Below are 25,874 nucleotides of genomic sequence, written 5' to 3' on the forward strand. Positions count from 1 at the left end.
TCTGTTACTATATACGACATTCGTGGGTTGCAGAACGCATTGTTCTCATCGATTCGTATAGGTAGAATAAATGTTAACAACAAAAACAGACTTTGTAGATTTATTCTCTAACAGACAGAACATGTAACAGCGCCCACATTGGGGGAACAAAGATAAGCCCCGTGGAGTAACTCTAAAACAGATCACAACTGCTGTGTGTGATAGTAGGACATCATATGCCACTGAAAGGCTCTTCATTGGAACTGTCATTACTATAAGTGAGTAAAGACATCATCGACATTTCCCCTGTGAAATCTGAAACAGCATCTCTCAGCTACCTCCCAGAGAAGCTTAGTAACTCAGATGAATGGGTCTTGTCACGAGACGGCTGGTAAAGGGCAGTTGCAGAGACGGAAGATGAAGGCGGATGAAGATACCCTGTGCATCAATGTTGTCCTGGCTCAGAGCTGGCTCCTCATCCTCCGACCACGACCCCGCATACAGAATACAGTGGTCATTGGTTATCCTCTATATAAACGTTCTTTGTATACATGTCTTACACGTGATCAATAACACAATAGTCGCATATCTTGTTAAATCAAGAAATTTACAAACATGTTCACAACAGAAGTCTACGAATCATGGAACATTCTGTGTAGTGAAATTAATACTTATCAGACATCTGGAAGTGTACCAATAGATACACAGGACGGATACCATTGCAGAACACACGGGTATAAGCCTATCACAGTACAGACCACTGAAGAAGACATAGGTATAAGCCTATCACAAAACAAGTTGCTTAATACTGGGTAAGGTAGGTTACTATTTTATCGCCAGGCAAACGAGTGACCTTGTAACAGTGATCAGGTAAAAGAATCATCATGTAACAGAGGGATCAGATAATACAGCGACGGATATATCAAGTAACAGAAGGACAGAGTACGAGATTGTCCAAGTAACAGGCTGATGAGGCAACAGGTGGGTAAGGTGCTAATGATATAACAGGGTATCGGGACAATATATGAAACGGACAGGTAACAGACAGATCGCTCCAACATGAACAGATACCAACAACCGTGTACGTGCTAAACAAAAGACGATCACAGAACTATTTGAAACAGGGAAATATATCCCCGTTCCTTCATATACATTGACAGATGCAATGTGTATTTCAATGTCTGATGTTTTATGTCTATTGTTTCAAGTTTAATGTGTTTTGTTATATGTGTTTTGTTATTCCGTGTAACATGATATGTCTATTGCTTCCTGAGTTTCGTGTCTGATGTTTCCGTGTAACATGATATGTCTATTGTTTCCTGACGTTTCATGCCTGTTGTTTCCGTGTAACATATGTCTATTGCTTCCTGAGTTTCGTGTCTGATGTTTCCGTGTAACATGATATGTCTATTGTTTCCTGACGTTTCATGTCTGTTGTTTCCGTGTAACATGATATGTCTATTGTTTCATGACGCTTCATATCTTTTGTGTCCGTATGCGATGATGTGTCTGGTTTTTTTGTCTGTTGCTTCAAATATAACGTTGTTTCACGTCGTACAATGTTACAGAGCTAATTAACAAAATAAACGTACAGTGTTATATGTATGTTTGTGGTTTGTGATTAGAAACACTCACCTGTCATAAACAGAAACAACAATATATTCGATGTAGGTATGGCAAGAGATCATATCAAACTCTCAGAGTGCGTGTGAGGAGGCAATGCATGCTCTGTAGATTTATTATCATCGCTAGGTTGTATCAGGCAGCAGCCTGACTGTGTAAGCAGTGATATGGCCACAGCAGTCATGTATTGGCACAGTGAAGATGAAAGTAACACGTTATCACAATGTGTGAGGATATATGGAGACAGTTGACTTAGGATGGCCACTGTAGTTCACCAATCGTCTGTTGGCTGATTAGGGTGAGGAGACTGGCCATTGCTTGTTTTAGGTGGTATTTTGAGTCGTGTGTCCGAACGCTGGCTGTCCCTGGTGTGAGGCTTTCTCTTGCTGTCGGAATCAGGCCTCCGACTGGCTCCACGAGGAGTCCTGCGCCCCTTCAGGAACGGCGTCGTCTCCCCCGTCAACTCCTGCAGCCGTGACAGCAAGAACCGCTTGTCCTGTCCTTCCTGTGCAATGGGTGGATGGCGTGGATTATAGCACTCGCTGACTTCTAATATATATAATTAGCTAGCTAATTAGTCCAGTTAGCTCTTAATAGGGGGTGTCGCCTTTACCGGCTTTGTATCATACCTGATATTGAAAATGAATATCAATTGTTCCTCGAATGCCCTTTGTATGAGCCATTAAGAAAAGATATTCTCCCTCAGTTCTATCACATATATCCATTTAGTGAGACCAGAACGATTGTTTACATGAATAAAATTATATCATACATTCTCTCTACAAAATACCTATGTTTTTGATATGTAAACACAAAACGCACATTTGTAGGCCTCTGTACTCTGAAAAGTAAAATTATAGTTTCCATAGTTTCCATGATGTTGTACGGTGCTTTTAAAACTTTGTATTCTGTATATATGTTGTACAATGAGCCCCTGGCCCCTTTACAGGATAAATCTCGGACCAAGTTTCGGCTGTCGGAGTTCAACTACTTTCTTGTGCAGAACGTGAATGAATATTCTACCAAGTACTGGCTTGTAATGTGGAAAAACGACTTTCACGTTGTGTGAGTTTGCACAGTTTAACCCCAGGAATATATATCATCAATGGACTCACACAAAGCAAAGTGAACGTAAATTTTCTTCATTTCTAAAATGTAAGGAGTTGGGGTAGCCTAGTTGTTAAAGCGTTCGCTTTTCACGAAGATACGGGTTCAATTCCCAGTACGCGTTCAATGTCTGAAGCCCGTTTTAGGTGTCCCTGGTCGTAATATTGCTAAAGCCGACGTAAATCTATACTTACTCATTCTCCTTCATAATGGATGAAACATACCATGTCTAGCTGATTACTGAACAGTGAATTATTCTTATGATGATCATGCCGCACGGGTGTGCGCATGCGTGTAGGAAGCCTCTTGTGCCAGGAATTGATTTCTCCTTACACATACAAGTGTTATAGCTGGCCGAGTGTTGTAAAGGGAAATCAGGCGGTGAAAGCTGTGGCATTTACACTGACAAGTACTTATGCATATTGATGTTTATATTTACAAGCCACCTGTTGTGTGGATGTGTCAACAGGTACTATAACATGATCCTCATAACAGCTGGTCCACGTGGCATGGTACAATGTACACAAGTCAGTACTTGTACACCAACATCACAATGATCCACGTACATCGCACACATATTTGACTTCAACCAGTAATCAGTAATTTTCATCTTTATCTTTCGGTTTCCATACGTCTACAGTTTGTACAGACAGACTGGTATGGTACTTTCAGCAATACAGATGGTATGATCAGACAGTGTGGGAAATAGTTTCCAAGCTTTGCTATCCAGTCACACTAGCTATGGCTGGAAGTTAGTAAACGATGATTCAGTCAGACTAGCTATGGCTGGAAGTTAGTAAACGATGATTCAGTCAGACTAGCTATGGCTGGAAGTTAGTAAACGATGATTCAGTCAGACTAGCTATGGCTGGAAGTTAGTAAACGATGATTTAGTAGCTCGAAATTTGAATGCAGAAACTAAGAAAAAGATTTCAGAAATAAATGAGAATAAGATAATGTCGGCATAACTCGATGAATATTTTTATCAGGTCATAACCTTGCATGATTTAAACGTGTATATAAAGTAGCATGTGGGTGACTGTGGAGATTTACTAGTCCCACCAGGTCACAGTGCCAGTTGCTATTTCGCACAGTGGTAGTGCATAAATGATCTACATTGCTGCTTTCTGGGTGACAGCTTTCTTTCCACATAAATCACAGATTGAATGAACAATGTTGTAACTTTCTGTAATTATACTGTGAACAAATGAGTTTCACTTGGAATGCATGAGCAGGTATAACTTCAGCACGAGTTATGTAATAAGTGGACGTACATATTATGATCTCTCCAGTTGTCTGGGGTTTTAGTTCTTCACATGGACAGTTGAATTCCGAATGTGAGCAAGCTATGAACAGAAACTTGGTCTGGGTTCATCATGATTTGTTCACTTGATTTTTAAGTAAATATTTCTATTTTGGGCTTTCTGACCAACAAATATTGCAAACGTTCAGCAACGTGATATAGAAATTACATGTCGGGAGTGGTATTGAGCTGTCTCATCACTGCACCCAGGTGTAAGTGTAAATGTTTGATGATTCATGTTACGGGTGTACTCACAGCTTTCAGTTGAAGCCTCATCGCCTGTGTCTTCTCTATGTGAGCTCTCTTCATTGCGGAACAGTAATACACCAGCAGACTGGAGGAGAACATTAGCATTGTATACACACCTGCATCTTTCAGTAGTCTGCTTTGTTTAAATAATGGAGCTAATAATCACTGAAATGCAGAGTGGAAACAGGTGACGCGCGTTTCATCTAACTATTGACCCCTGTGACAAGCTGCACCTATGTATCCCATACATGTACAGTCGTTAAACTATTGAAAAGAGAGCGTTGAGCTGAGGTATCGGCTATCGACTGCTTCTGCCCTCAAATGCACGTGAATTCACGTGAATTCACGTGAATGTACGTGTCAAGTTGTACGTTATCAAGGTAATATCAAATGAGTAGTCATTTTAACATCGAAATAATGACATGGCTCTTTCACGTGTGATCGTTTCAAAGGACGATCTAACAGCCTCCCGCTCTCCAAAATTTGATTCTCGGATTTGATTCCCGGAAAATGCAAGACTATTCGCTGCGTATGGATAGGTAGAAACATCGCAAACAATTGTTTTGTTGCGTCATCCACAGTGGTGACGTCATTTGAATCATATTTTGAAGTAAAGTCAGAATGACGTCACAAATGAGCGGCTCCAGATGCTACCACAGGAACCAGCTGAGATGGCCAGCTGATGACACTTCACTGCTGTACCCGTACTCGATGTAAACGAGTGCAGACAGAAAAACCCTCTGGTTTACCTTTTTGTTGACAAGGTCAATAAACATCATGTGTTGGCCAATTTCCGGGTGCTATTGAGTATTTGAAGCAAGGGAATACATTTGGAACCGACGGCGTCAGCCGGAGGTTTCAAATGAAATATTCAAGTGATGTTTATCTCTTTATTAAAGGTATTACATATTTTGACCTAAACCAAGAATGAAAAACTAAATTGTAACAAATTGTCTTACCATAACAGTATTATGATTGACGCCGTGACGGCTGCAGACGTTGCAATGTTGTAGATGGTCTGGGCGACGTCGGGCCAACTAGCGGCTGCAGCCTGGATGACAGTGTACATCATGCTGTAGATGCGAAACGGGCCACACCCCTTGGAGGGGGGCAATCTGGAGAGGAAGGTATGTCAGTTTTACGTGCTTCCTATATGTGTGTCTGCAAACGGTAGCATATCATGTTTCTGTAGAGTAGTAAACATGTTACACTTCACTTATGCTGTTGGCGATAATAATGGTTTGTAGTTGTGAAATGGGCTATACATCGTCCTAGTTGTCCGTGCACTCATAAATGTGTGTGTGTGCGGGCGCGCGAGCGCATCAGCGTGTTAGTATATCAGTCCTGTTAGCATATCAGTGTGTCAGTGTGTTAGGTGTATCAGTATATCAGCGTGTCGGTATATCGGTGTATCAGTGTGTCAGTATATGAATATATCAGTATATCAGTGTGTCAGTATGTTATTATAAAAAACGACTCTCAGAGAAGGACAGCAAAAATAACTAGATCACAGATATAGCTGTAAAACTAGCATGAAAACTGAGGGTAGATCACCAAATGACTGCGGGTTTGAATCCCTGCTCGTCCCCATTATTTTTCTAGGCTTATCAGCAAAACTTATGAAGCTGACGGGGACACTGCTGGAAGCGGCACTACATCCAGTACAATGAGAGCAAACTACCTACGCGGCCATTGTGTAGCCCACGGGAACACAGCACAGGAAGAACGCCAACAGCAGCACGATCATGAAGAAGGAGTTGGATCGCGACGCCCGGTACGGCCGCTGGGACGGCTCACACGCCAACAGAGCAGACAGCTGCAACACAGGAGGATGGAGACATGTGGCAAGTACATATCAAAGTATATTTTATTAAGTACGTGACATGTCTGGCTGGCATCAGTAATCACGGCCTTTAGTACTGCCAAAATAGTCCCTTTCTAGCTCTGTGCTATAGTATTTACACACTAAAATATTGTGTTGAAGGCGTGCTTTGATATTTCGTTACGATTTTCAGTATTACAAGTAAACAAATATGTACACAGTATTCTCGAATCTTGGCTTTATACTCATCAAAACACACGATAACTTAAATAAATATACACAGGATTGTGGAAACATGGCTTTATACTCACGAGTTTGGCATAGAACACCACAAACAGGTGTATCACAATCATGGCCGGCAATAGTGGAGCAAAGAAGAATCCGAGCCTGGAACAGAGACGGTTGTTGACAAGGCACACAACTTCATATTCACCTTTGTGACATCGAAGGTAAAGAGTTGCTTGTTACGGATGTTTACAAGACAAAGCTCCTCAGTTTAACAAGATATGTCTCATTGAAAGAGAAAATTTCGTTAACTTTGCAGCACTTTGTAAAACTGTTTGATAAATTTTACAAAAACTTTTAATTCTTATCAGGCCTAATATTCAAGTACAACAAATGTTCACTCTAAATATGTAACGAACATTGATTTCATATTCACAAGAACTCTATATAAGATAAGTATTCTTAAGGACGAATGTAACATGAGTGGAACACCGACACGAAATTGCAAAAGTAAGTGCGATGTTTCACTTTCTGATTATATTCTGTTTTTATTTTGTTCACTGCAAAGAGCTTTTCTTTAAAAAATCAAATGAAAGTTCTTCCCAGGAGTGATACTATTCTATAACGTGGCTATGGTGGTATGTTGTCTTTCCTCGGTATTGTCTTACTCTTCTGTTATCCATATATTTCTGTGTTATTTACAGCTAGTTTGTGTTTGTGAATGCATGTTCAAAAACATGACCCTCTTGCATTACATATTTAAATTAGCTTACCAACATACAGTCTGGGTGTAGACAAGGTCAAGGACGTTCTGAGGGATCTGGAACTCGGGGGGTCCGATCACCTGGAACAGTTTAGCCTTGCACCTGGTGACGACTATCCTGCCAACATAATATAGTGATGTCTGCAGCAACATTCTTCCAACATGTATCGATAACCAGTGGGCATGGAAATAAAGAAGACTGGTTCAACATTCTGTTTGAGTGGTTGCCGGATTCATTTGTTTGGTAAAGTGTTTTGGTGCATCTGATATACTTACTTTCTCGGGAGCTCGACCAGGAACACCTTGACGACGGTTACCAGGAAGTTCATGATAACCAGTTTGTACATCTGCTGCCCAACATAGGTCTCCCAACACTGTCGCCAGAACAGGCACACATTATTCACAGAAAAGTAACTCATAACACAGGAAAGTCACGCACTACCAACAAAACAGCCACACATTCCAGACACAACAGTCACACAGAACACAACGATGAAATGTTCACTCTGAATGATGGCTAATTAATCACACGAAGTCTGAAATGACCATTTCATAAAGACTGTCATATTTGTCATATCTGTATACATATTGCTAGTAGCACTAGTCGTGTTGTAGGAGACACTGTTCCTTACCCTGAAGACAGTACATGGAGCCTGGTTTGTGAGACACGCGTCTTTCGGGCCACAGATGATGTCTGTATACAAGGACACGACCAGCACCGCCAGGGAGGCTAGACGCAGGAATACAGTCCTGGAAACAATACAAACATACATAGGAAACATACAACATACAACAGGATACAAACTTCTGGACTACTTCACCAAGCGACCATGCTGGCAGATTGTTACAGCTTAATCACCTAGCGGTGATATAACCAAGTCAGTGTCTTGAAAGGACAAGAGATACCTGATAAGGGTGATCTTGACAACGAAGTCCTGGGTGTACTGCTCAGCTTTGACGACTATGTTGAAGATGATGGGGATAGCGGCGTTGAGGGCGGTTATCATGATGGAGGGAAGGTATTGTACAATCAAAAGGACGTAGGCAGCACTTCCGGTGGCCGAGGTGTTGGCGGCGGCGTACTAAAGGGGAAGAAACATAGGGCCATCATACACAGCTATGCCATTCAGTTTAGTACTCTACGTCAAAACGTTTAGAAGTGTATTTCAGTAACTGTGACATGCTTAGTGTAGGCGGAAAGGCCAAATGTGATGCGTCATTTAGACGTTTATAATTTAGGAGAAATCAATCAAAACGATTGGTGGCTGGGAAACTAATTATTTGCACAGGACAGCAATACGAATGGCCATTATGCATTGAAAAGCATTAACAATGCCCAAAACACCAACCTATGTTACATTAACAACAAGCTGTGTGTGTTGTACAACAACCCAACCCAATAATCGGGCAGCGTACAGCGCCACTTACGCTGGAAGACCACGTGGTCACATAGAAGATAAGGTAGCCTCCTGTGGCGAGACAGGCCAGGACGAAGATGTTGACCAGGAATCTGACGGTGTATAGCATGAAGCGCTTGCAACCATCCTTAAGTTTCTCCGCCCTTTCCTTCTCAAAACGTTCCTCGGCGAGGTCACTCTAGGACATTAGGGTATATGAGTCAGAAAGAGGTCACTCAAGCTATGTGAGGTCATTCCACGGCAGTAGACCATGGTAATCAGTGCGAGGTCGCCATGGATCAGTGAAAGCGAGGTTACTGTGAAGGGGGGGGGGGGGGGGGGTGGATGTTCAGTTTTACGTCGCACTCAGCAATATTCCAGCTATATGGCAACGGTCTGTAACTAATCGAGTCTGTAAATAATCGGATCCTGTAAAGGTTCGGGGCCATTGGAAAGAGCATGTCAGTTCTGAACTGATTTGCCTCAGACTGTCCATCTATCGCACCGGGTTAAAATCATGCATGCATCTGGTCACTGTATATTGTTACATTTTAGAGTATGCCATACACTGCCCAGTCAGTCAACTCACAGCTATATCATAGAGTATACTGTTGTGTTTGATCCTGGCGGTCTTGCCGTCGCTGAGGGAGTAGTCCCAGGTGGCGAACACCTTGTTGCTGTAGCTGTTCCCGTTCTCACGTTCATCCATGATGGCGTCCCGAAATCCACTGGCTGTGCTGCAGGTACAGAGCCCATGTCATGCCTCATGCCACTTGAACACTCAGACAGATATATTCCATGAAATACCAGACGACAGATGTAACGTGGTTCGCCGTCATGGCTTCATACGCTGGTTTGTGATTACCTTCCGTGTACTTTGCTTATCAAATATTACCGCCATTTCAACACTGTTCAAGTGATATTTTTTCTCTATTCGCGTGATGCAGTTACAACGTCAATTTCAAACATTCGTTTCGTTGAACTATGTCTAAATACCCGTATTTAGGAACAGCCTGACAAATCAATTATTGGACACATTATGTGGTGCGTGTTGTCTGAGGAACCTACTATTTAGCCATGAGGAACAGACTGACAAGTAGACACAAGACAGCGACGAGGAAGTAGGCGAGGGGCACGTTGTACTCGTAGCTGCTAGTCACTCCCGATCCTGTCAAGAACTGGGTGCCGGAGTAGAATCCATAGAACAAGTACGTCTTCTCCATGTAACCCTAGACGAAAGATGATCTACATTATACCATGTTGTTTGGGTGCTGTCTCTAAAACAATGTACGTATGTAACACTGATAGCAAACAACATTGATCTTACTATATCATAAGCACGTGTACATGAATCGCTGTCAAATAGTGCCGATATGTAGAGCTGATTTCAAAACACAGTGAGCTTATATGACATTCACAACTCACGACGCATACGGTCAATCACAGGATTTAACAACGGTGGAACCGTCAGCCTGAAGACCAGCGGGGTGGTTGGTTAGCCAAGTGGTAACAGCGTTCGCTCGTTACGCTGAAGTTTGGATTTCGATTTCCCGCATGGGTAAGAAACCCATTTTTGTGTTCTCCGTAATGATGTTGCTGGAATATTGCTAAAAGGCGTAAGAAAACTCAGTCATTTGAAAACCAGCGGACAGGCTGTCATAACGTACCGTCCCCTGGATGAAGTCAAGGATGAGCTCTGTTGCGTAGGTAGATATGTTGAGAGTGTAGTGTTGTGTGCAGTAGTAGGAGAGGTTGACAGTGGTGTCGGTGCTGGTGGAGTTGTAGTCGATGCTGGGCTGGAGGATCGTCGGCACAGTGATGAACCCGAACAGAAGGAGAAACAACAGCATATTGAGGCCAAACATCCACCTCAAGAACACGAAGTAGGACAAAACGCCCGTACCTTGGTGACCTGAAACGAAGGGGGATCACGTATTTGTAAAATACCTTCAGGCACCATTATATTATTTAAACAGTTCAAGTCGCACGGCGTATTTAAATAGATGGATGTTTTGTCTCCACACACACTGACACATAGTTAAGAGGTATGTCAGTCATCCTGGTCTTCATTATCATATAAACTGCTGATGACAAAACTATAAGATGTTCTCACCTTCTGTACACGGATGACAAAACTATGAGATGTTCTCACCTTCTATACACGGATGACAAAACTATAAGATGTTCTCACCTTCTGTACACGGATGACAAAACTATAAGATGTTCTCACCTTCTATACACGGATGTCAAAACTATAAGATGTTCTCACCTTCTGTACACGGATGTCAAAACTATAAGATGTTCTCACCTTCTGTACACGGATGACAAAACTATAAGATGTTCTCACCTTCTATACAAGGATGACAAAACTATAAGATGTTCTCACCTTCTATACACGGATGACAAAACTATAAGATGTTCTCACCTTCTGTACACGGATGACAAAACTATAAGATGTTCTCACCTTCTATACACGGATGTCAAAACTATGAGATGTTCTCACCTTCTGTACACGGATGACAAAACTATAAGATGTTCTCACCTTCTATACACGGATGACAAAACTATAAGATGTTCTCACCTTCTATACACGGATGACAAAACTATAAGATGTTCTCACCTTCTGTACACGGATGACAAAACTATAAGATGTTCTCACCTTCTATACACGGATGTCAAAACTATAAGATGTTCTCACCTTCTGTACACGGATGACAAAACTATAAGATGTTCTCACCTTCTATACACGGATGACAAAACTATAAGATGTTCTCACCTTCTATACCACGGAATGAGCTGCCCCATAACTCGATGGAATACATCAATTCTCTTGACTGTATCCTGAATTTCTTCCATGACTGTAAAGACAAGTGTTACTGACCACGTTTGGCTTATGCCTAGTGCTACAGAGCAGACTCGACTAGAATGATAACACTGTAAACGTAGGCGACGGTTGGAAACTTATGTTCATTACAGTCAGTATAACAATTACACACGCGAGCGCGTGTGTGTACAAACGTTATGCAGATGAACTGCACGAGGATCATACATCACCTTGCTAGAACGTATGTGCCGATATCGTACATGTGAAGAACTGCGTTTTAGTGTAAAGTTTTCTTAAGAATCCGCCTATTTGCACTGGGTTTACTGTTTGTTAAACTCATAACAATGATATTTTCCACTTCACTAATTTGTTTGACAGTCCCTCAGTTCATGTGTAAACAATACCTTTGAACAGTATGAAATACTTTGTAGAATATACCCTGGAGCAGATTACAGAAGTATGTGGGAAGAGGGTATGTGTGTGTTGGTAAACAGGAAATGGTAGTCTTTGTTGACCGGCTGGATGCACATACTGACATACTGCACAAAGTCAGACATTAAACGTTTACGGTAGTATAAGATTGCGTTTTTCAATGAAGTTTTTTTTAAAAAAAAATGTGTGGATATACATTTAGATACTGGACAAAATAAGTTAGGGATATTGGTAATATTATTATGATTGATATTTTATCAGTGTGTGAATGAATGGATAGACCATCATTCATAATTTCAAAATGTACACATATAACCCTAACTGCTGTTGTCCAGTATATTAGGTTTTTGTGCAGTGTTTTGGTTTCACGAAAGAGTTATTCTACCTAGTGATGTTCCGGGGCCAGTTTGTTCTTGTCAGTCTTGTACACTGTTCAAAACATTTCTGAAAGGTACGGTCAGGCCGCGTTAGTCCGGACCCCGATAATCCGATTCCCGCGATATCCGAACAATAACTAGGTGTCACCAATCTTGTTGACTATGTAAACTCATTACCTGTTGATTCATCATTAATTCGGACGTTAATTAGCGGTAACAGATTAGCTAATTACACATAGTTTTGCCTAATTAATCCGGCGGTGAAAAACAGAAGAGAAGATTAACGAGGCCTGACTGTAGACCCAGTGACTAAATACCGGATTTATTGATCTATTGCACTTCTTGTACTTTCTGTTTATGAGCTACACGAGATGTGCAAGGTTTTACGATGATTGCACATAATGAAGCAGTAGATATTCTCTCTACATGCTGCGATGCATACGAAAAATATGATGGCACGAAAACATATGAAACATTTCAAATCTGCTGTCTCTAGATATTCATACACGTGACAACATTGATTTGAGGATTACTTTAGTCATTATAGTGAAAACTCTTCAGTTCGTCGTAGCTCTCACATGGATATTTTAATATTAATTACAGTGTAATGTTATGCAATTGGTATAGTAGTTAAAACCAGAAAAACATAGATAATTTCCAAGGTCACGTATTTAGAGTGTTCATTGTTTTCAGGGTCTTTTGGTTTTTTATCAAATGTAATGTATAAATAAAATATGAATAAGAAATAAAATAGAATAAATAGAAAAAGAATCAGTTCCTTATCATGAGAGTATTTAAAGTATGTAAGCAGTAGTACAAACAAACACAACTCTTCACTTTTTGGAAAATCTCAAACCAGCGTCTGAAGCAACTCACTCACTCATGAAATGTATTTACTGACTGACAAGAAGCAAGAAGCAAGCACTCTCTCTCTCTCTCTCTCTCTCACACACACACACACGCACACACACACACACACACACACACACACACACACACACACACACACACACACAAACAAACAAACAAACCACTCCCCCTTGTTACCTACCCTCGACACCTGGTACTTCCAAGACTCCCATGTGGATAGGCCCCGGACTGGACCAGCGAAAAGTTTCTCCCTGAAACCGTAGTGAGATTACCATTGTTTAAGTGCCTGCAATTATCCATGGGCCCGATTCTGTGTCTACCTGCATATGAGTCATAGATGTAACAGATGTCTAGTCGACGCCAAGAATGGCGGTCCATTTCTGGTAGTTGTATCAGGACCGAAAGAGAAGTCGACAACCCGTGTCTCATATCTGTCGAAGTCAACACCATTCCGTTATGGTCCTATAATGATAACACCTCTGTCAACGTAATGCGTGCGCACAATCATACATTCTGTCCGACATCCACCGTGTTATTACAATCTCACCTGATTAACAGTATTTGTAAATCAATTTCACAGTTCTGTTAAACAGAGACATCATGAAGCTGATACTTCATTAATGCCAAACAAATAACAACCAACTGTGGTTTTAGGTCTCCCGGTCAACTTGACTGGTAGTGCTAATTTCATCAGCGCTATCTGCTTACTTAGCAGGTGTGTTTGAATTAGAAAAGAGACACCCTGTTGCCACATCACAACCCATCAATTTATCATGCACCAAGTACCCATGCCAGTATACCTGTGGCGAGCCCATTTCATCCTTCCACTCTTGACATAATCCCTAATGAATAACTTCCTCAGCTCATCCTGAGACAACTTCTGTGTGCCTTTCCCCAAGCGCATCTTGGCCCTAAGATAAGATCCCCGCTGTACAAAACATGGAAGTTTCTCAGAACATGCTTATTCTTCGTGGTTCTGTGAACCCAGGACTATGTTCCTAGGTTGCACTATCAACTGACCGTGACTGGCACCCCGACCACGTGGGCGCTATGTTTCGTGTATGTCCTCAACAGTAAGTAGTGCAACTACTATACACGGTTGCACATTTACATGTCAATAAATCCAATTTCGTGCTCTGCAGTTTTGACTTTCAAATGATACAGTTCTCTATCAGGTGCGTCCGGGTGATATTACGCTTCCAAGATTCTTGTCGACATCACCTGATGATATCTGAACAGCGAGAACGTAGGAGAACCTGGGTAACACTTGCTTGAAGCACCCTCAGAATATCACAGGGAGGTATCCTGATATTGTCCTAAGTTGGGACCTGTCTAAAGTCCTGATTCGTGGGAGGTTGAGCAAGGTAATCATGAGTGGCACCTGTACGTGTGCAATCCCGCCACCACAGGACAATTATGACGATATCCTCACGAGGTTACAATGCATCAACCTGACACGGCAGTATGGCTCACGTTACAGACCAACACAGATGTTGCACCCAGTGCAGAAATGACTATCTAGCATAGTGTATACACCTGCGGTCAAATATCATTATGAGTGAGGACGCACGTTCTAGTTACTATTGAGAATCAATTGTAAAAGTATGTGGATGAAAATAATAATTTCGGTTCACCTTTAACTTTAGGTCCTAATAGGACCTAATGGGAGCATTACGATAATGTTGATTGTCGTAATTAATCCCGAACACAACGCACCTCAGAGCAGCATCAAAGTAAGAAATGGAATGCATCATTATGTAAACGACACTTAAATAAATGGATGGACATGTATGATCTAATGCAAAACTAATCATCAAAAACAGAGGAGCAAAGGATACCTCAGCATAACCTTGGTCATCATATTACAAGGAAGTGCCCGGATGTTCTCCATGACCTCCAACTGTTTAAACTCATCATCGAGGTTCTCGAGGTCAATGCCACGAGCGGCAAACTTCTCTATCTCAAAGTCCACCTCTGGGGGCTGGTCGTCCCCATTTACAGGGAAAACTCGGTTTTTCTTTCCCATAAGAGTTTTTCGGGTTTGACGTTTTGTGACAAAGCGTCTGTGTTCGACTGGGGTTCCTATCGGAGCCGTCTGCTGTTTGCGAGGCACAAAGGCGACGATGGCGTTCGTGTCTTGAGTCAGTGCATCATTCTTTGTCCTTTTTTCAGTAGAGTCAAGCTGATCCAAAATGGTATCTGGAAGAAAGTGACAGCTGTGTTATTTTGTAACCCTATCAAGACGTGGAGGATTAAACTTAGTAAATAAAATGATGGATAGATTGAAGGGGTGAAGGACGGTTTCAAACTTATTTATGGTGAAGTCTCTATAACTCAGAGTCAGAGCTTGTATTATTTTTTGAGCGATATTGCTGTTTTGAAGTTTGTTCTGAGTGTGCTTCTGAAAGTATACGAGATTGGATTTGTTCTGCGAGAGCTTCAGTTATGGTTAAATGCATGGGTTGGGTTTAGCCCCTCCTTTTAGAGTATTCCAATTAAATCACGGCTTAATGTCAGCGTGGAAGGCAAGTCAAAATCAATGCGGTCCTCAGACTTTTACGACTGTTAGGCGCAACCCAGGAGACATCACCTAGGTCTGCTCCCACTTTGGGCGTACCTTGAGGGCACTTAACTACTTAATTATTTCGTTGACTTTATGTATTAAGTTTAAAGTCTGGGGAAATATTGTTTTGATAATCTTTTTAATTGATGTATTAATTACATCATCTGTACTTGAGGTATTCTTCCGGGTATGATAAATGGCATTTAACGCGTCGTCATGAACGTTTTTGTAACAATTGATGTGTTTAGACGAAGAAGAAATGTTACAGTACCTGTAATTAGGGGCGTATGTAATCCCCCGTTACGTCACCGCATGACGTCAAGGCCATTGTGTTGCCTAAGCTCCCTTTACCCTAAATGTAAAGCTGTGTGTAATCGTGCTAAATGGTTACTATGTTTTTGGCTCAAAGTGCCCTGAGTGATCCGTACATGTAGGTTCTATTTTGTGACACGGTTGTACCCAACAACCTCAAATATAACACACAGGGAATTAAAACATAATTGTAAACAGATATATTTATTGTCAAATTTATGTTGCCAAAAAATGTAGATTTGGTATATATGAAATTTAACAAGCTGTGTGATAATGGTTTTTTTAAGTTGAGAAAAAGGGTTCAGGATGTGTGCTCTGTGATCATATCGACATGTAGGGGAATGTTTAGGTGACCATTTACTACACAATCCACGTGCCGATATTTTCACTTCGTCTTTCCCGTGCCCAGCATGTGAAACTCGCACCCCAGTTATTGAGGGATCTGGACATGGCAGCCTCATGCTGGAATACTCCAACTAATGCTGGTCAGTGCCATGCCTCCATGGGTCTGTCTAACCGAGGTGAAGTCTGTGGTATATATGGTATGCTGTAGGACTTGTTGACGTTCCACACGCAGCCTATTTCAAACGTGTTGTTTATCGCCTTGGTTTTAACAGAACCCAAATGATGCCCGGCACGAGATGATTAAGACAAACATAGGACCATGTTCTGGTTTAACAGGTCAAACAGCGCAGCTGATTTCACAATTTTAGTGTTTGATATACATATCTATCGGATCTTTCGTGTTCTTGGCCTCAATAGACGAGGTCTGGAGCATGAATGATCTCAGTAGAATATCTACAGTATTGTAAACTGGTAGAACTATCGTCAAATTAATGTTGTCAGTGATGTAGATGGAGTATATATGAAATGTAACAAGCTGTGTGGTAATGTTTATTTTAGTTGAAAGAAAGGGTTCAGTCAGGATATTTGTCCTAGTGGTCTTATGTTTAAACACAGACATACATGACACCTGTTCCTGTCAACAACAGCTCCCCACATATCACACCAAATGTGTATACACCTTTCCCTATTTCCATACAGACTCTGCTAAAATGCATCATAAGCAACATAGTGCGTTTATATATTCATTGTGTTATGTTTAAACATATGGCCATAAGTACATGTATTTAATGTATTCAGAGTGAAGATCCAGGCAACGATCCATATGCACTTGCAGCAGGTGGACGGCTCCAGTCATTGTTAACAAACAGTAGGAACCTCAGCATCAGCTGCACTAGGGAAGAACTACAGTGTGAGATATATGTTGTTGAAAAAGACATTTCCTGAAACATGGATTGTGACAGAGATCTGCTGAAAGCTACATTACCTAAACTGCTCCACGACATTGCCGATATATACGTCCACGTATACGCACCACAATCACGTCCCCCTTCAGCACAACACTACATGTGTCTGACGATTACTCAGTCACGGCCAGTGGTGATTTGATCGGATTATATTGTTGAGCCACAATGGAGATTTTTTGATTTTATGTGGAGGCAAACCCGTAATCTGGTTGCTTAACTGGATCAGCGGAGGTTCTGACAAGTCAACGGGTAGACAGGTAGGAACATGCTCCAGGTATGCCTGCAATGATTCATCCCTAATGCTCAGCGTTTCTGTATATTTCATTGAATAACACATTGAAGAAGGCGTAATGTCACCCTTATTTATCTTCATCCAACCTGAACTTCGAGGCAACTTCCACTAATATCGCTGTGAAAGTAAAAAAGAAGAAAATCAAAATCCACGTTCGCTTTTATAGATTCCCTTCCCCTGATCTACCTGATCGATATCTCTATACTTAACATTCGAAGAAAAAGTCAATGTAGCTACAGTGTGAAACCCTTCTATCACAACACTCGAAACAAGAATAACGTGAAAACCTAAATTGAAGGTTAAATCCAACCTACACGATGGCTACGGGACATGTGGGAGAATGAGTGAGTGACATGGCGTGCTTGAGTTTATGTCGTTTGAAGCGCAAATTGCAAATCACACATCTTCAGTATGTTCACTGCTGACAGATGCAAGTGGGTGCGGATAGACTGAAATCTGGCGCCATAATCCTGTGGAATCTTCATCCATTTGTTTTCAATCAGCTTAACACGCTGACTGTGGTGTTTGGTTGCTGTCGATGTTAATGTTAAGACATGAACGTAGAGAAATGAGGTATTTGTCAAGACGCTGTTGTGAAATGTACTGCACCTCAGTAGATCCAAACCAGACCAAGATTGTGGATTATTAGTACAGACACAGACAAGATTGTGGATTATTAGTACAGACACAGACAAGATTGTGGATTATTAGTACAGACACAGACAAGATTGTGGATTATTAGTACAGACACAGACAAGATTGTGGATCATTAGTACAGACACAGACAAGATTGTGATTATTAGTACAGACACAAACAAGTGTGTGTATGTTTCACTAGCCACAACGATTTCTTGTTTTGATGTCATTCTGGAACAGTCTTGAAATACGAATCACATTTAAGTCTTCCCCATGTAGCTCCCCTTTCAAATTCAATATAGATGACATGTTTGATCACATCCTGTTAGGCCATGGTGGGAACATATCTCAGGACCAGACATTGACTGGTACTCAAAACAAAGGTCTTTACTAATTATGTGTAAAATCTAATTCCCCGATTATCGATTCTTCTCGCCTTATGCAGAGTAAGTTGATAAAAAGTGTCTTGTTTGCACAATGAGTCCAAACTTCTTTTGCATTTGAAATGCATGTTCTCTATGAATCTGACTTCAGTTTGTTGCATGTGAACATAGCCTTTGCCAATTTCATCGAAACAAACTGTCGAGGTGGAGTTGTTCAAGACAAACTCTTATATACAGTCCTCGGAGGGATACCGACTAGATCCCTTGGCCTAGAGAACTACCGCCAAAATCATGATGTAGATCTTTTGTGCTACCATACTCTACATTTCGGTATCCCATCCTAGTGAAGTTCCTATCGCATCAAGTATCTGATTCTATACATCCTCCAGGCCAGGTTAGTCCTATGAGATGCTGAACAGGTTAAAACTGGAACAAAACGTGAAGCAGTTCTGATTCTCCATCTGTCTGCACTGCTCGCGTGGCTCTTGGGACTTCAGCCTGGTTGTAACCATTTAGACGCAGGTATGTTTATTCTGTGAACCTACTGACCATTGAGTGCAGGAAGAAGTAACTCTTCTCCGTGTACATGTACACATCTCTGTTGTCACCCCAGCTGCTATGTTCAACGTACAAACGTATGTTTTCGTCCAGAACAGACACAGCTTGTAGTTGTGATCTACACCAGAGTAGGGGATATCCTGATGTGTGCAGTTCACGATGATGTTCTTCAAGATCTTGTGAGTTCATGTCACGCACAAAACATGTACTGATCAGAGACGTCTGGGTGCACGTCTCGTTGTGACTGCAGATATGTCTGAACGTTCAATGTAGACGAATGTGTGCGGCATGTCTTTGATATCCGTCGACTGAAACACTCGAACAGTTGTCACACTGATTTGTAGCGATTCCATTCTTTGGACAAGTTTGTCGGAGCACCATTTCCAACCCACATTTCCCATGTTGTTTCCACGTCCGCCAGACACCCCAAGCTGAGTGTGCACAACGTGTAAGGTTCATGCGACTAGGCTAGGACAGTAGACATAGCATGTGAGGTTCATGAGACGAGTCTGGAACAGTGTACACAGCATGTGGGGTTCATCAGACGAGGATGGGACAATGTACACAGCATGTGGGATGCACGAGACGAGGCTAGGACAGTGTACATAGCATGTGAGGTTCATATGACGAGGCTAGGACAGTGTACATAGCATGTGGGGTTCATGAGACGAGGCTGGAACAGTGTACACAGCATGTGGGATGCAGGAGACGAGGCTAGGACAGTGTACATAGCATGTGAGGTTCATGAGACGAGGCTAGGACAGTGTACATAGCATGTGGGGTTCATGGGACGAGGCTGGAACAGTGTACGTAGCATGTGGGATGCACGAGACGAGGCTAGGACAGTGTACATAGCATGTGGGATGCACGAGACGAGGCTAGGACAGTGTACATAGCATGTGAGGTTCATGAGACGAGACTAGGACAGTGTACATAGCATGTGAGGTTCATGAGACGAGGCTGGAACAGTGTACATAGCATGTGGGGTTCATGAGACTAGGCTAGGACAGTGTAATAGCATGTGAGGTTCATGAGACGAGGATGGGACAATGTACACAGCTTGTGAGGTTCATGAGACGAGGCTAGGACAGTGTACATAGCATGTGGGGTTCATGAGACGAGGCTAGGACAATGTACACAGCATGTGAGGTTCATGAGACGAGGCTAGGACAGTGTACACAGCTTGTGAGGTTCATGAGACGAGGCTGGGACAGTGTACATAGCATGTGGGGTTCATGAGACGAGGCTAGGACAATGTACACAGCATGTGGGATGCACGAGACGAGGCTAGGACAGTGTACATAGCATGTGAGGTTCATATGACGAGGCTAGGACAGTGTACATAGCATGTGGGGTTCATGGGACGAGGCTGGAACAGTGTACATAGCATGTGGGATGCACGAGACGAGGCTAGGACAGTGTACATAGCATGTGGGATGCACGAGACGAGGCTAGGACAGTGTACATAGCATGTGAGGTTCATGAGACGAGACTAGGACAGTGTACATAGCATGTGAGGTTCATGAGACGAGGCTGGAACAGTGTACATAGCATGTGGGGTTCATGAGACTAGGCTAGGACAGTGTAATAGCATGTGAGGTTCATGAGACGAGGATGGGACAATGTACACAGCTTGTGAGGTTCATGAGACGAGGCTAGGACAGTGTACATAGCATGTGGGGTTCATGAGACGAGGCTAGGACAATGTACACAGATTGTGAGGTTCATGAGACGAGGCTAGGACAGTGTACACAGCTTGTGAGGTTCATGAGACGAGGCTGGAACAGTGTACATAGCATGTGGGGTTCATGAGACGAGGCTAGGACAATGTACACAGCATGTGGGATGCACGAGACGAGGCTAGGACAGTGTACATAGCATGTGAGGTTCATGAGACGAGGCTAGGACAGTGTAATAGCATGTGGGGTTCATGAGACGAGGCTGGAACAGTGTACATAGCATGTGGGGTTCATGAGACTAAGCTAGGACAGTGTAGTAGCATGTGCGCTTCATGAGACGAGGATGGGACAATGTACACAGCTTGTGAGGTTCATGAGACGAGGCTAGGACAGTGTGCATAGCATGTGGGGTTCATGAGACGAGGCTAGGACAGTGTAATAGCATGTGAGGTTCATGAGACGAGGCTAGGACAGTGTGCATAGCATGTGAGGTTCATGAGACGAGGCTAGGACAGTGTGCATAGCATGTGGGGTTCATGAGACGAGGCTAGGACAGTATACACAGCATGTGAGGTTCATGAGACGAGACTAGGACAGTGTACATAGCATGTGAGGTTCATGAGACGAGGCTGGAACAGTGTACATATCATGTGAGGTTCATGAGACGAGGCTGGAACAGTGTACATAGCATGTGAGGTTCATGAGACGAGGCTAGGACAGTGTAATAGCATGTGAGGTTCATGAGACGAGGCTAGGACAGTGTACATAGCATGTGAGGTTCATGAGACGAGGCTAGGACAGTGTACATAGCATGTGAGGTTCATGAGACGAGGCTAGGACAGTGTACATAGCATGTGGGGTTCATGAGACGAGGCTGGAACAGTGTACATAGCATGTGGGGTTCATGAGACTAGGCTAGGACAGTGTAATAGCATGTGGGGTTCATGAGACGAGGATGGGACAATGTACACAGCTTGTGAGGTTCATGAGACGAGGCAGGAACAGTGTACATAGCATGTGAGGTTCATGAGACGAGGCTGGAACAGTGTACATAGCATGTGGGGTTCATGAGACGAGGCTGGAACAGTGTACATAGCATGTGGGGTTCATGAGACAAGGCTAGGACAGTGTACATAGCTTGTGGGAAGCACGAGACGAGGCTAGGACAGTGTACATAGCATGTGGGGTTCATGAGACGAGGCTGGAACAGTGTACATAGCATGTGGGGTTGATGAGACTAGGCTAGGACAGTGTAATCGCATGTGGGGCTCATGCGACGAGGATGGGACAGTGTACACAGCTTGTGAGGTTCATGAGACGAGGCTAGGACAGTGTACATAGCATGTGAGGTTCATGAGACGAGGCTGGAACAGTGTACACAGCATGTGAGGTTCATGAGACGAGGCTGGAACAGTGTACATAGCATGTGAGGTTCATGAGACGAGGCTAGGACAGTGTAATAGCATGTGGGGTTCATGAGACGAGGCTGGAACAGTGTACATAGCATGTGGGGTTCATGAGACAAGGCTAGGACAGTGTACATTGCATGTGAGGTTCATATGACGAGGCTAGGACAGTGTACATAGCATGTGGGGTTCATGAGACGAGGCTGGAACAGTGTACATAGCATGTGGGGTTCATGAGACTAGGCTAGGACAGTGTAATAGCATGTGGGGTTCATGAGACGAGGATGGAACAGTGTACACAGCTTGTGAGGTTCATGAGACGAGGCTAGGACAGTGTAATAGCATGTGGGATGCACGAGACGAGGCTAGGACAGTGTACACAGCTTGTGAGGTTCATGAGACGAGGCTAGGACAGTGTAATAGCATGTGGGGTTCATGAGACGAGGCTAGGACAGTGTGCATAGCATGTGAGGTTTATGAGACGAGGCTGGAACAGTGTACATAGCATGTGAGGTTCATGAGACGAGGCTGGAACAGTGTACATAGCATGTGAGGTTCATGAGACGAGGCTAGGACAGTGTAATAGCATGTGGGGTTCATGAGACGAGGCTGGAACAGTGTACATAGCATGTGGGGTTCATGAGACAAGGCTAGGACAGTGTACATAGCATGTGGGAAGCACGAGACGAGGCTAGGACAGTGTACATAGCATGTGGGGTTCATGAGACGAGGCTGGAACAGTGTACATAGCATGTGGGGTTGATGAGACTAGGCTAGGACAGTGTAATAGCATGTGGGGCTCATGCGACGAGGATGGGACAGTGTACACAGCTTGTGAGGTTCATGAGACGAGGCTAGGACAGTGTACATAGCATGTGAGGTTCATGAGACGAGGCTGGAACAGTGTACACAGCATGTGAGGTTCATGAGACGAGGCTGGAACAGTGTACATAGCATGTGAGGTTCATGAGACGAGGCTAGGACAGTGTAATAGCATGTGGGGTTCATGAGACGAGGCTGGAACAGTGTACATAGCATGTGGGGTTCATGAGACAAGGCTAGGACAGTGGACAAGGCATGTGCGGTTCATATGACGAGGCTAGGACAGTGTAATAGCATGTGGGGTTGATGAGACTAGGCTAGGACAGTGTAATAGCATGTGCGGTTCATGAGACGAGGATGGGACAATGTACACAGCTTGTGAGGTTCATGAGACGAGGCTAGGACAGTGTGCATAGCTTGTGGGGTTCATGAGACGAGGCTAGGACAGTGTAATAGCATGTGAGGTTCATGAGACGATGCTAGGACAGTGTGCATAGCATGTGAGGTTCATGAGACGAGGCTAGGACAGTGTAATAGCGTGTGAGGTTCATGAGACGAGGCTAGGACAGTACACACAGCATGTGAGGTTCATGAGACGAGACTAGGACAGTGTACATAGCATGTGAGGTTCATGAGACGAGGCTGGAACAGTGTACATAGCATGTGAGGTTCATGAGACGAGGCTAGGACAGTGTAATAGCATGTGAGGTTCATGGGACGAGGCTAGGACAGTGTACATAGCATGTGAGGTTCATGAGACGAGGCTAGGACAGTGTACATAGCATGTGAGGTTCAGGAGACGAGGCTAGGACAGTGTACATAGCATGTGGGGTTCATGAGACGAGGCTGGAACAGTGTACATAGCATGTGGGGTTCATGAGACTAGGCTAGGACAGTGTAATAGCATGTGGGGTTCATGAGACGAGGATGGGACAATGTACACAGCTTGTGTGGTTCATGAGACGAGGCAGGAACAGTGTACATAGCATGTGAGGTTCATGAGACGAGGCTGGAACAGTGTACATAGCATGTGGGGTTCATGAGACGAGGCTGGAACAGTGTACATAGCATGTGGGGTTCATGAGACAAGGCTAGGACGGTGTACATAGCATGTGGGAAGCACGAGACGAGGCTAGGACAGTGTACATAGCATGTGGGGTTCATGAGACGAGGCTGGAACAGTGTACATAGCATGTGGGGTTCATGAGACTAGGCTAGGACAGTGTAATAGCATGTGGGGCTCATGCGACGAGGATGGGACAGTGTACACAGCTTGTGAGGTTCATGAGACGAGGCTGCAACAGTGTACATAGCATGTGAGGTTCATGAGACGAGGCTGGAACAGTGTACATAGCATGTGAGGTTCATGAGACGAGGCTAGGACAGTGTAATAGCATGTGGGGTTCATGAGACGAGGCTGGAACAGTGTACATAGCATGTGGGGTTCATGAGACAAGGCTAGGACAGTGGACATAGCATGTGAGGTTCATATGACGAGGCTAGGACAGTGTACATAGCATGTGGGGTTCATGAGACGAGGCTGGAACAGTGTACATAGCATGTGGGGTTCATGAGACTAGGCTAGGACAGTGTAATAGCATTTGGGGTTCATGAGACGAGGATGGAACAGTGTACACAGCTTGTGAGGTTCATGAGACGAGGCTAGGACAGTGTAATAGCATGTGGGATGCACGAGACGAGGCTAGGACAGTGTACACAGCTTGTGAGGTTCATGAGACGAGGCTAGGACAGTGTAATAGCATGTGGGGTTCATGAGACGAGGCTAGGACAGTGTGCATAGCATGTGAGGTTCATGAGACGAGGCTGGAACAGTGTACATAGCATGTGAGGTTCATGAGACGAGGCTGGAACAGTGTACATAGCATGTGAGGTTCATGAGACGAGGCTAGGACAGTGTAATAGCATGTGAGGTTCATGAGACGAGGCTGGAACAGTGTACATAGCATGTGGGGTTCATGAGACAAGGCTAGGACAGTGTACATAGCATGTGGGAAGCACGAGACGAGGCTAGGACAGTGTACATAGCATGTGGGGTTCATGAGACGAGGCTGGAACAGTGTACATAGCATGTGGGGTTGATGAGACTAGGCTAGGACAGTGTAATAGTATGTGGGGCTCATGCGACGAGGATGGAACAGTGTACACAGCTTGTGAGGTTCATGAGACGAGGCTAGGACAGTGTACATAGCATGTGAGGTTCATGAGACGAGGCTGGAACAGTGTACACAGCATGTGAGGTTCATGAGACGAGGCTGGAACAGTGTACATAGCATGTGAGGTTCATGAGACGAGGCTAGGACAGTGTAATAGCATGTGGGGTTCATGAGACGAGGCTGGAACAGTGTACATAGCATGTGGGGTTCATGAGACAAGGCTAGGACAGTGGACATAGCATGTGCGGTTCATATGACGAGGCTAGGACAGTGTAATAGCATGTGGGGTTGATGAGACTAGGCTAGGACAGTGTAATAGCATGTGGGGCTCATGCGACGAGGATGGGACAGTGTACACAGCTTGTGAGGTTCATGAGACGAGGATGGGACAGTGTACATAGTATGTGAGGTTCATGAGACGAGGCTGGAACAGTGTACATAGCATGTGAGGTTCATGAGACGAGGCTGGAACAGTGTACATAGCATGTGAGGTTCATGAGACGAGGCTAGGACAGTGTAATAGCACGTGGGGTTCATGAGACGAGGCTGGAACAGTGTACATAGCATGTGGGGTTCATGAGACAAGGCTAGGACAGTGGACATAGCATGTGAGGTTCATATGACGAGGCTAGGACAGTGTACATAGCATGTGGGGTTCATGAGACGAGGCTGGAACAGTGTACATAGCATGTGGGGTTCATGAGACTAGGCTAGGACAGTGTAATAGCATGTGGGGTTCATGAGACGAGGATGGAACAGTGTACACAG

The 25,874-nt window shown here is 43.6% G+C and overlaps 1 protein-coding gene across 3 annotated transcripts in view; it reads right to left on the reverse strand.

The window, feature by feature from the left end:
* Positions 1–86: 86 nt before the first annotated feature.
* Positions 87–25,874, reverse strand: part of LOC137284298 (transmembrane channel-like protein 7) — a 30,607-nt gene continuing 4,819 nt past the window's right edge. Inside the window, exons 1-17 of one of the 3 annotated variants that reach the window (XM_067816054.1) lie at positions 17,177–17,264; positions 14,810–15,170; positions 13,153–13,222; positions 11,245–11,326; positions 10,136–10,380; positions 9,537–9,697; positions 9,058–9,205; positions 8,500–8,667; positions 7,978–8,153; positions 7,704–7,821; positions 7,348–7,445; positions 7,082–7,189; positions 6,395–6,470; positions 5,947–6,077; positions 5,221–5,376; positions 4,268–4,346; positions 87–2,107 (exon numbers count right to left, since the gene is read on the reverse strand). In XM_067816054.1, coding sequence (XP_067672155.1) covers positions 1,874–2,107; positions 4,268–4,346; positions 5,221–5,376; positions 5,947–6,077; positions 6,395–6,470; positions 7,082–7,189; positions 7,348–7,445; positions 7,704–7,821; positions 7,978–8,153; positions 8,500–8,667; positions 9,058–9,205; positions 9,537–9,697; positions 10,136–10,380; positions 11,245–11,326; positions 13,153–13,222; positions 14,810–15,170; positions 17,177–17,195 — 2,430 coding nt within the window. In that variant the 5' untranslated portion in view covers positions 17,196–17,264 and the 3' untranslated portion in view covers positions 87–1,873. Of the gene's footprint in view, positions 2,108–4,267; positions 4,347–5,220; positions 5,377–5,946; positions 6,078–6,394; positions 6,471–7,081; positions 7,190–7,347; positions 7,446–7,703; positions 7,822–7,977; positions 8,154–8,499; positions 8,668–9,057; positions 9,206–9,536; positions 9,698–10,135; positions 10,381–11,244; positions 11,327–13,152; positions 13,223–13,771; positions 14,425–14,809; positions 15,171–17,176; positions 17,265–25,874 lie in introns of those variants that run through there. The other 2 variants (XM_067816053.1, XM_067816056.1) reach the window with 2 other exon arrangements.

Source organism: Haliotis asinina, chromosome 5 (genome assembly GCF_037392515.1).
Source record: "Haliotis asinina isolate JCU_RB_2024 chromosome 5, JCU_Hal_asi_v2, whole genome shotgun sequence".
NCBI lineage: Eukaryota > Metazoa > Mollusca > Gastropoda > Lepetellida > Haliotidae > Haliotis > Haliotis asinina.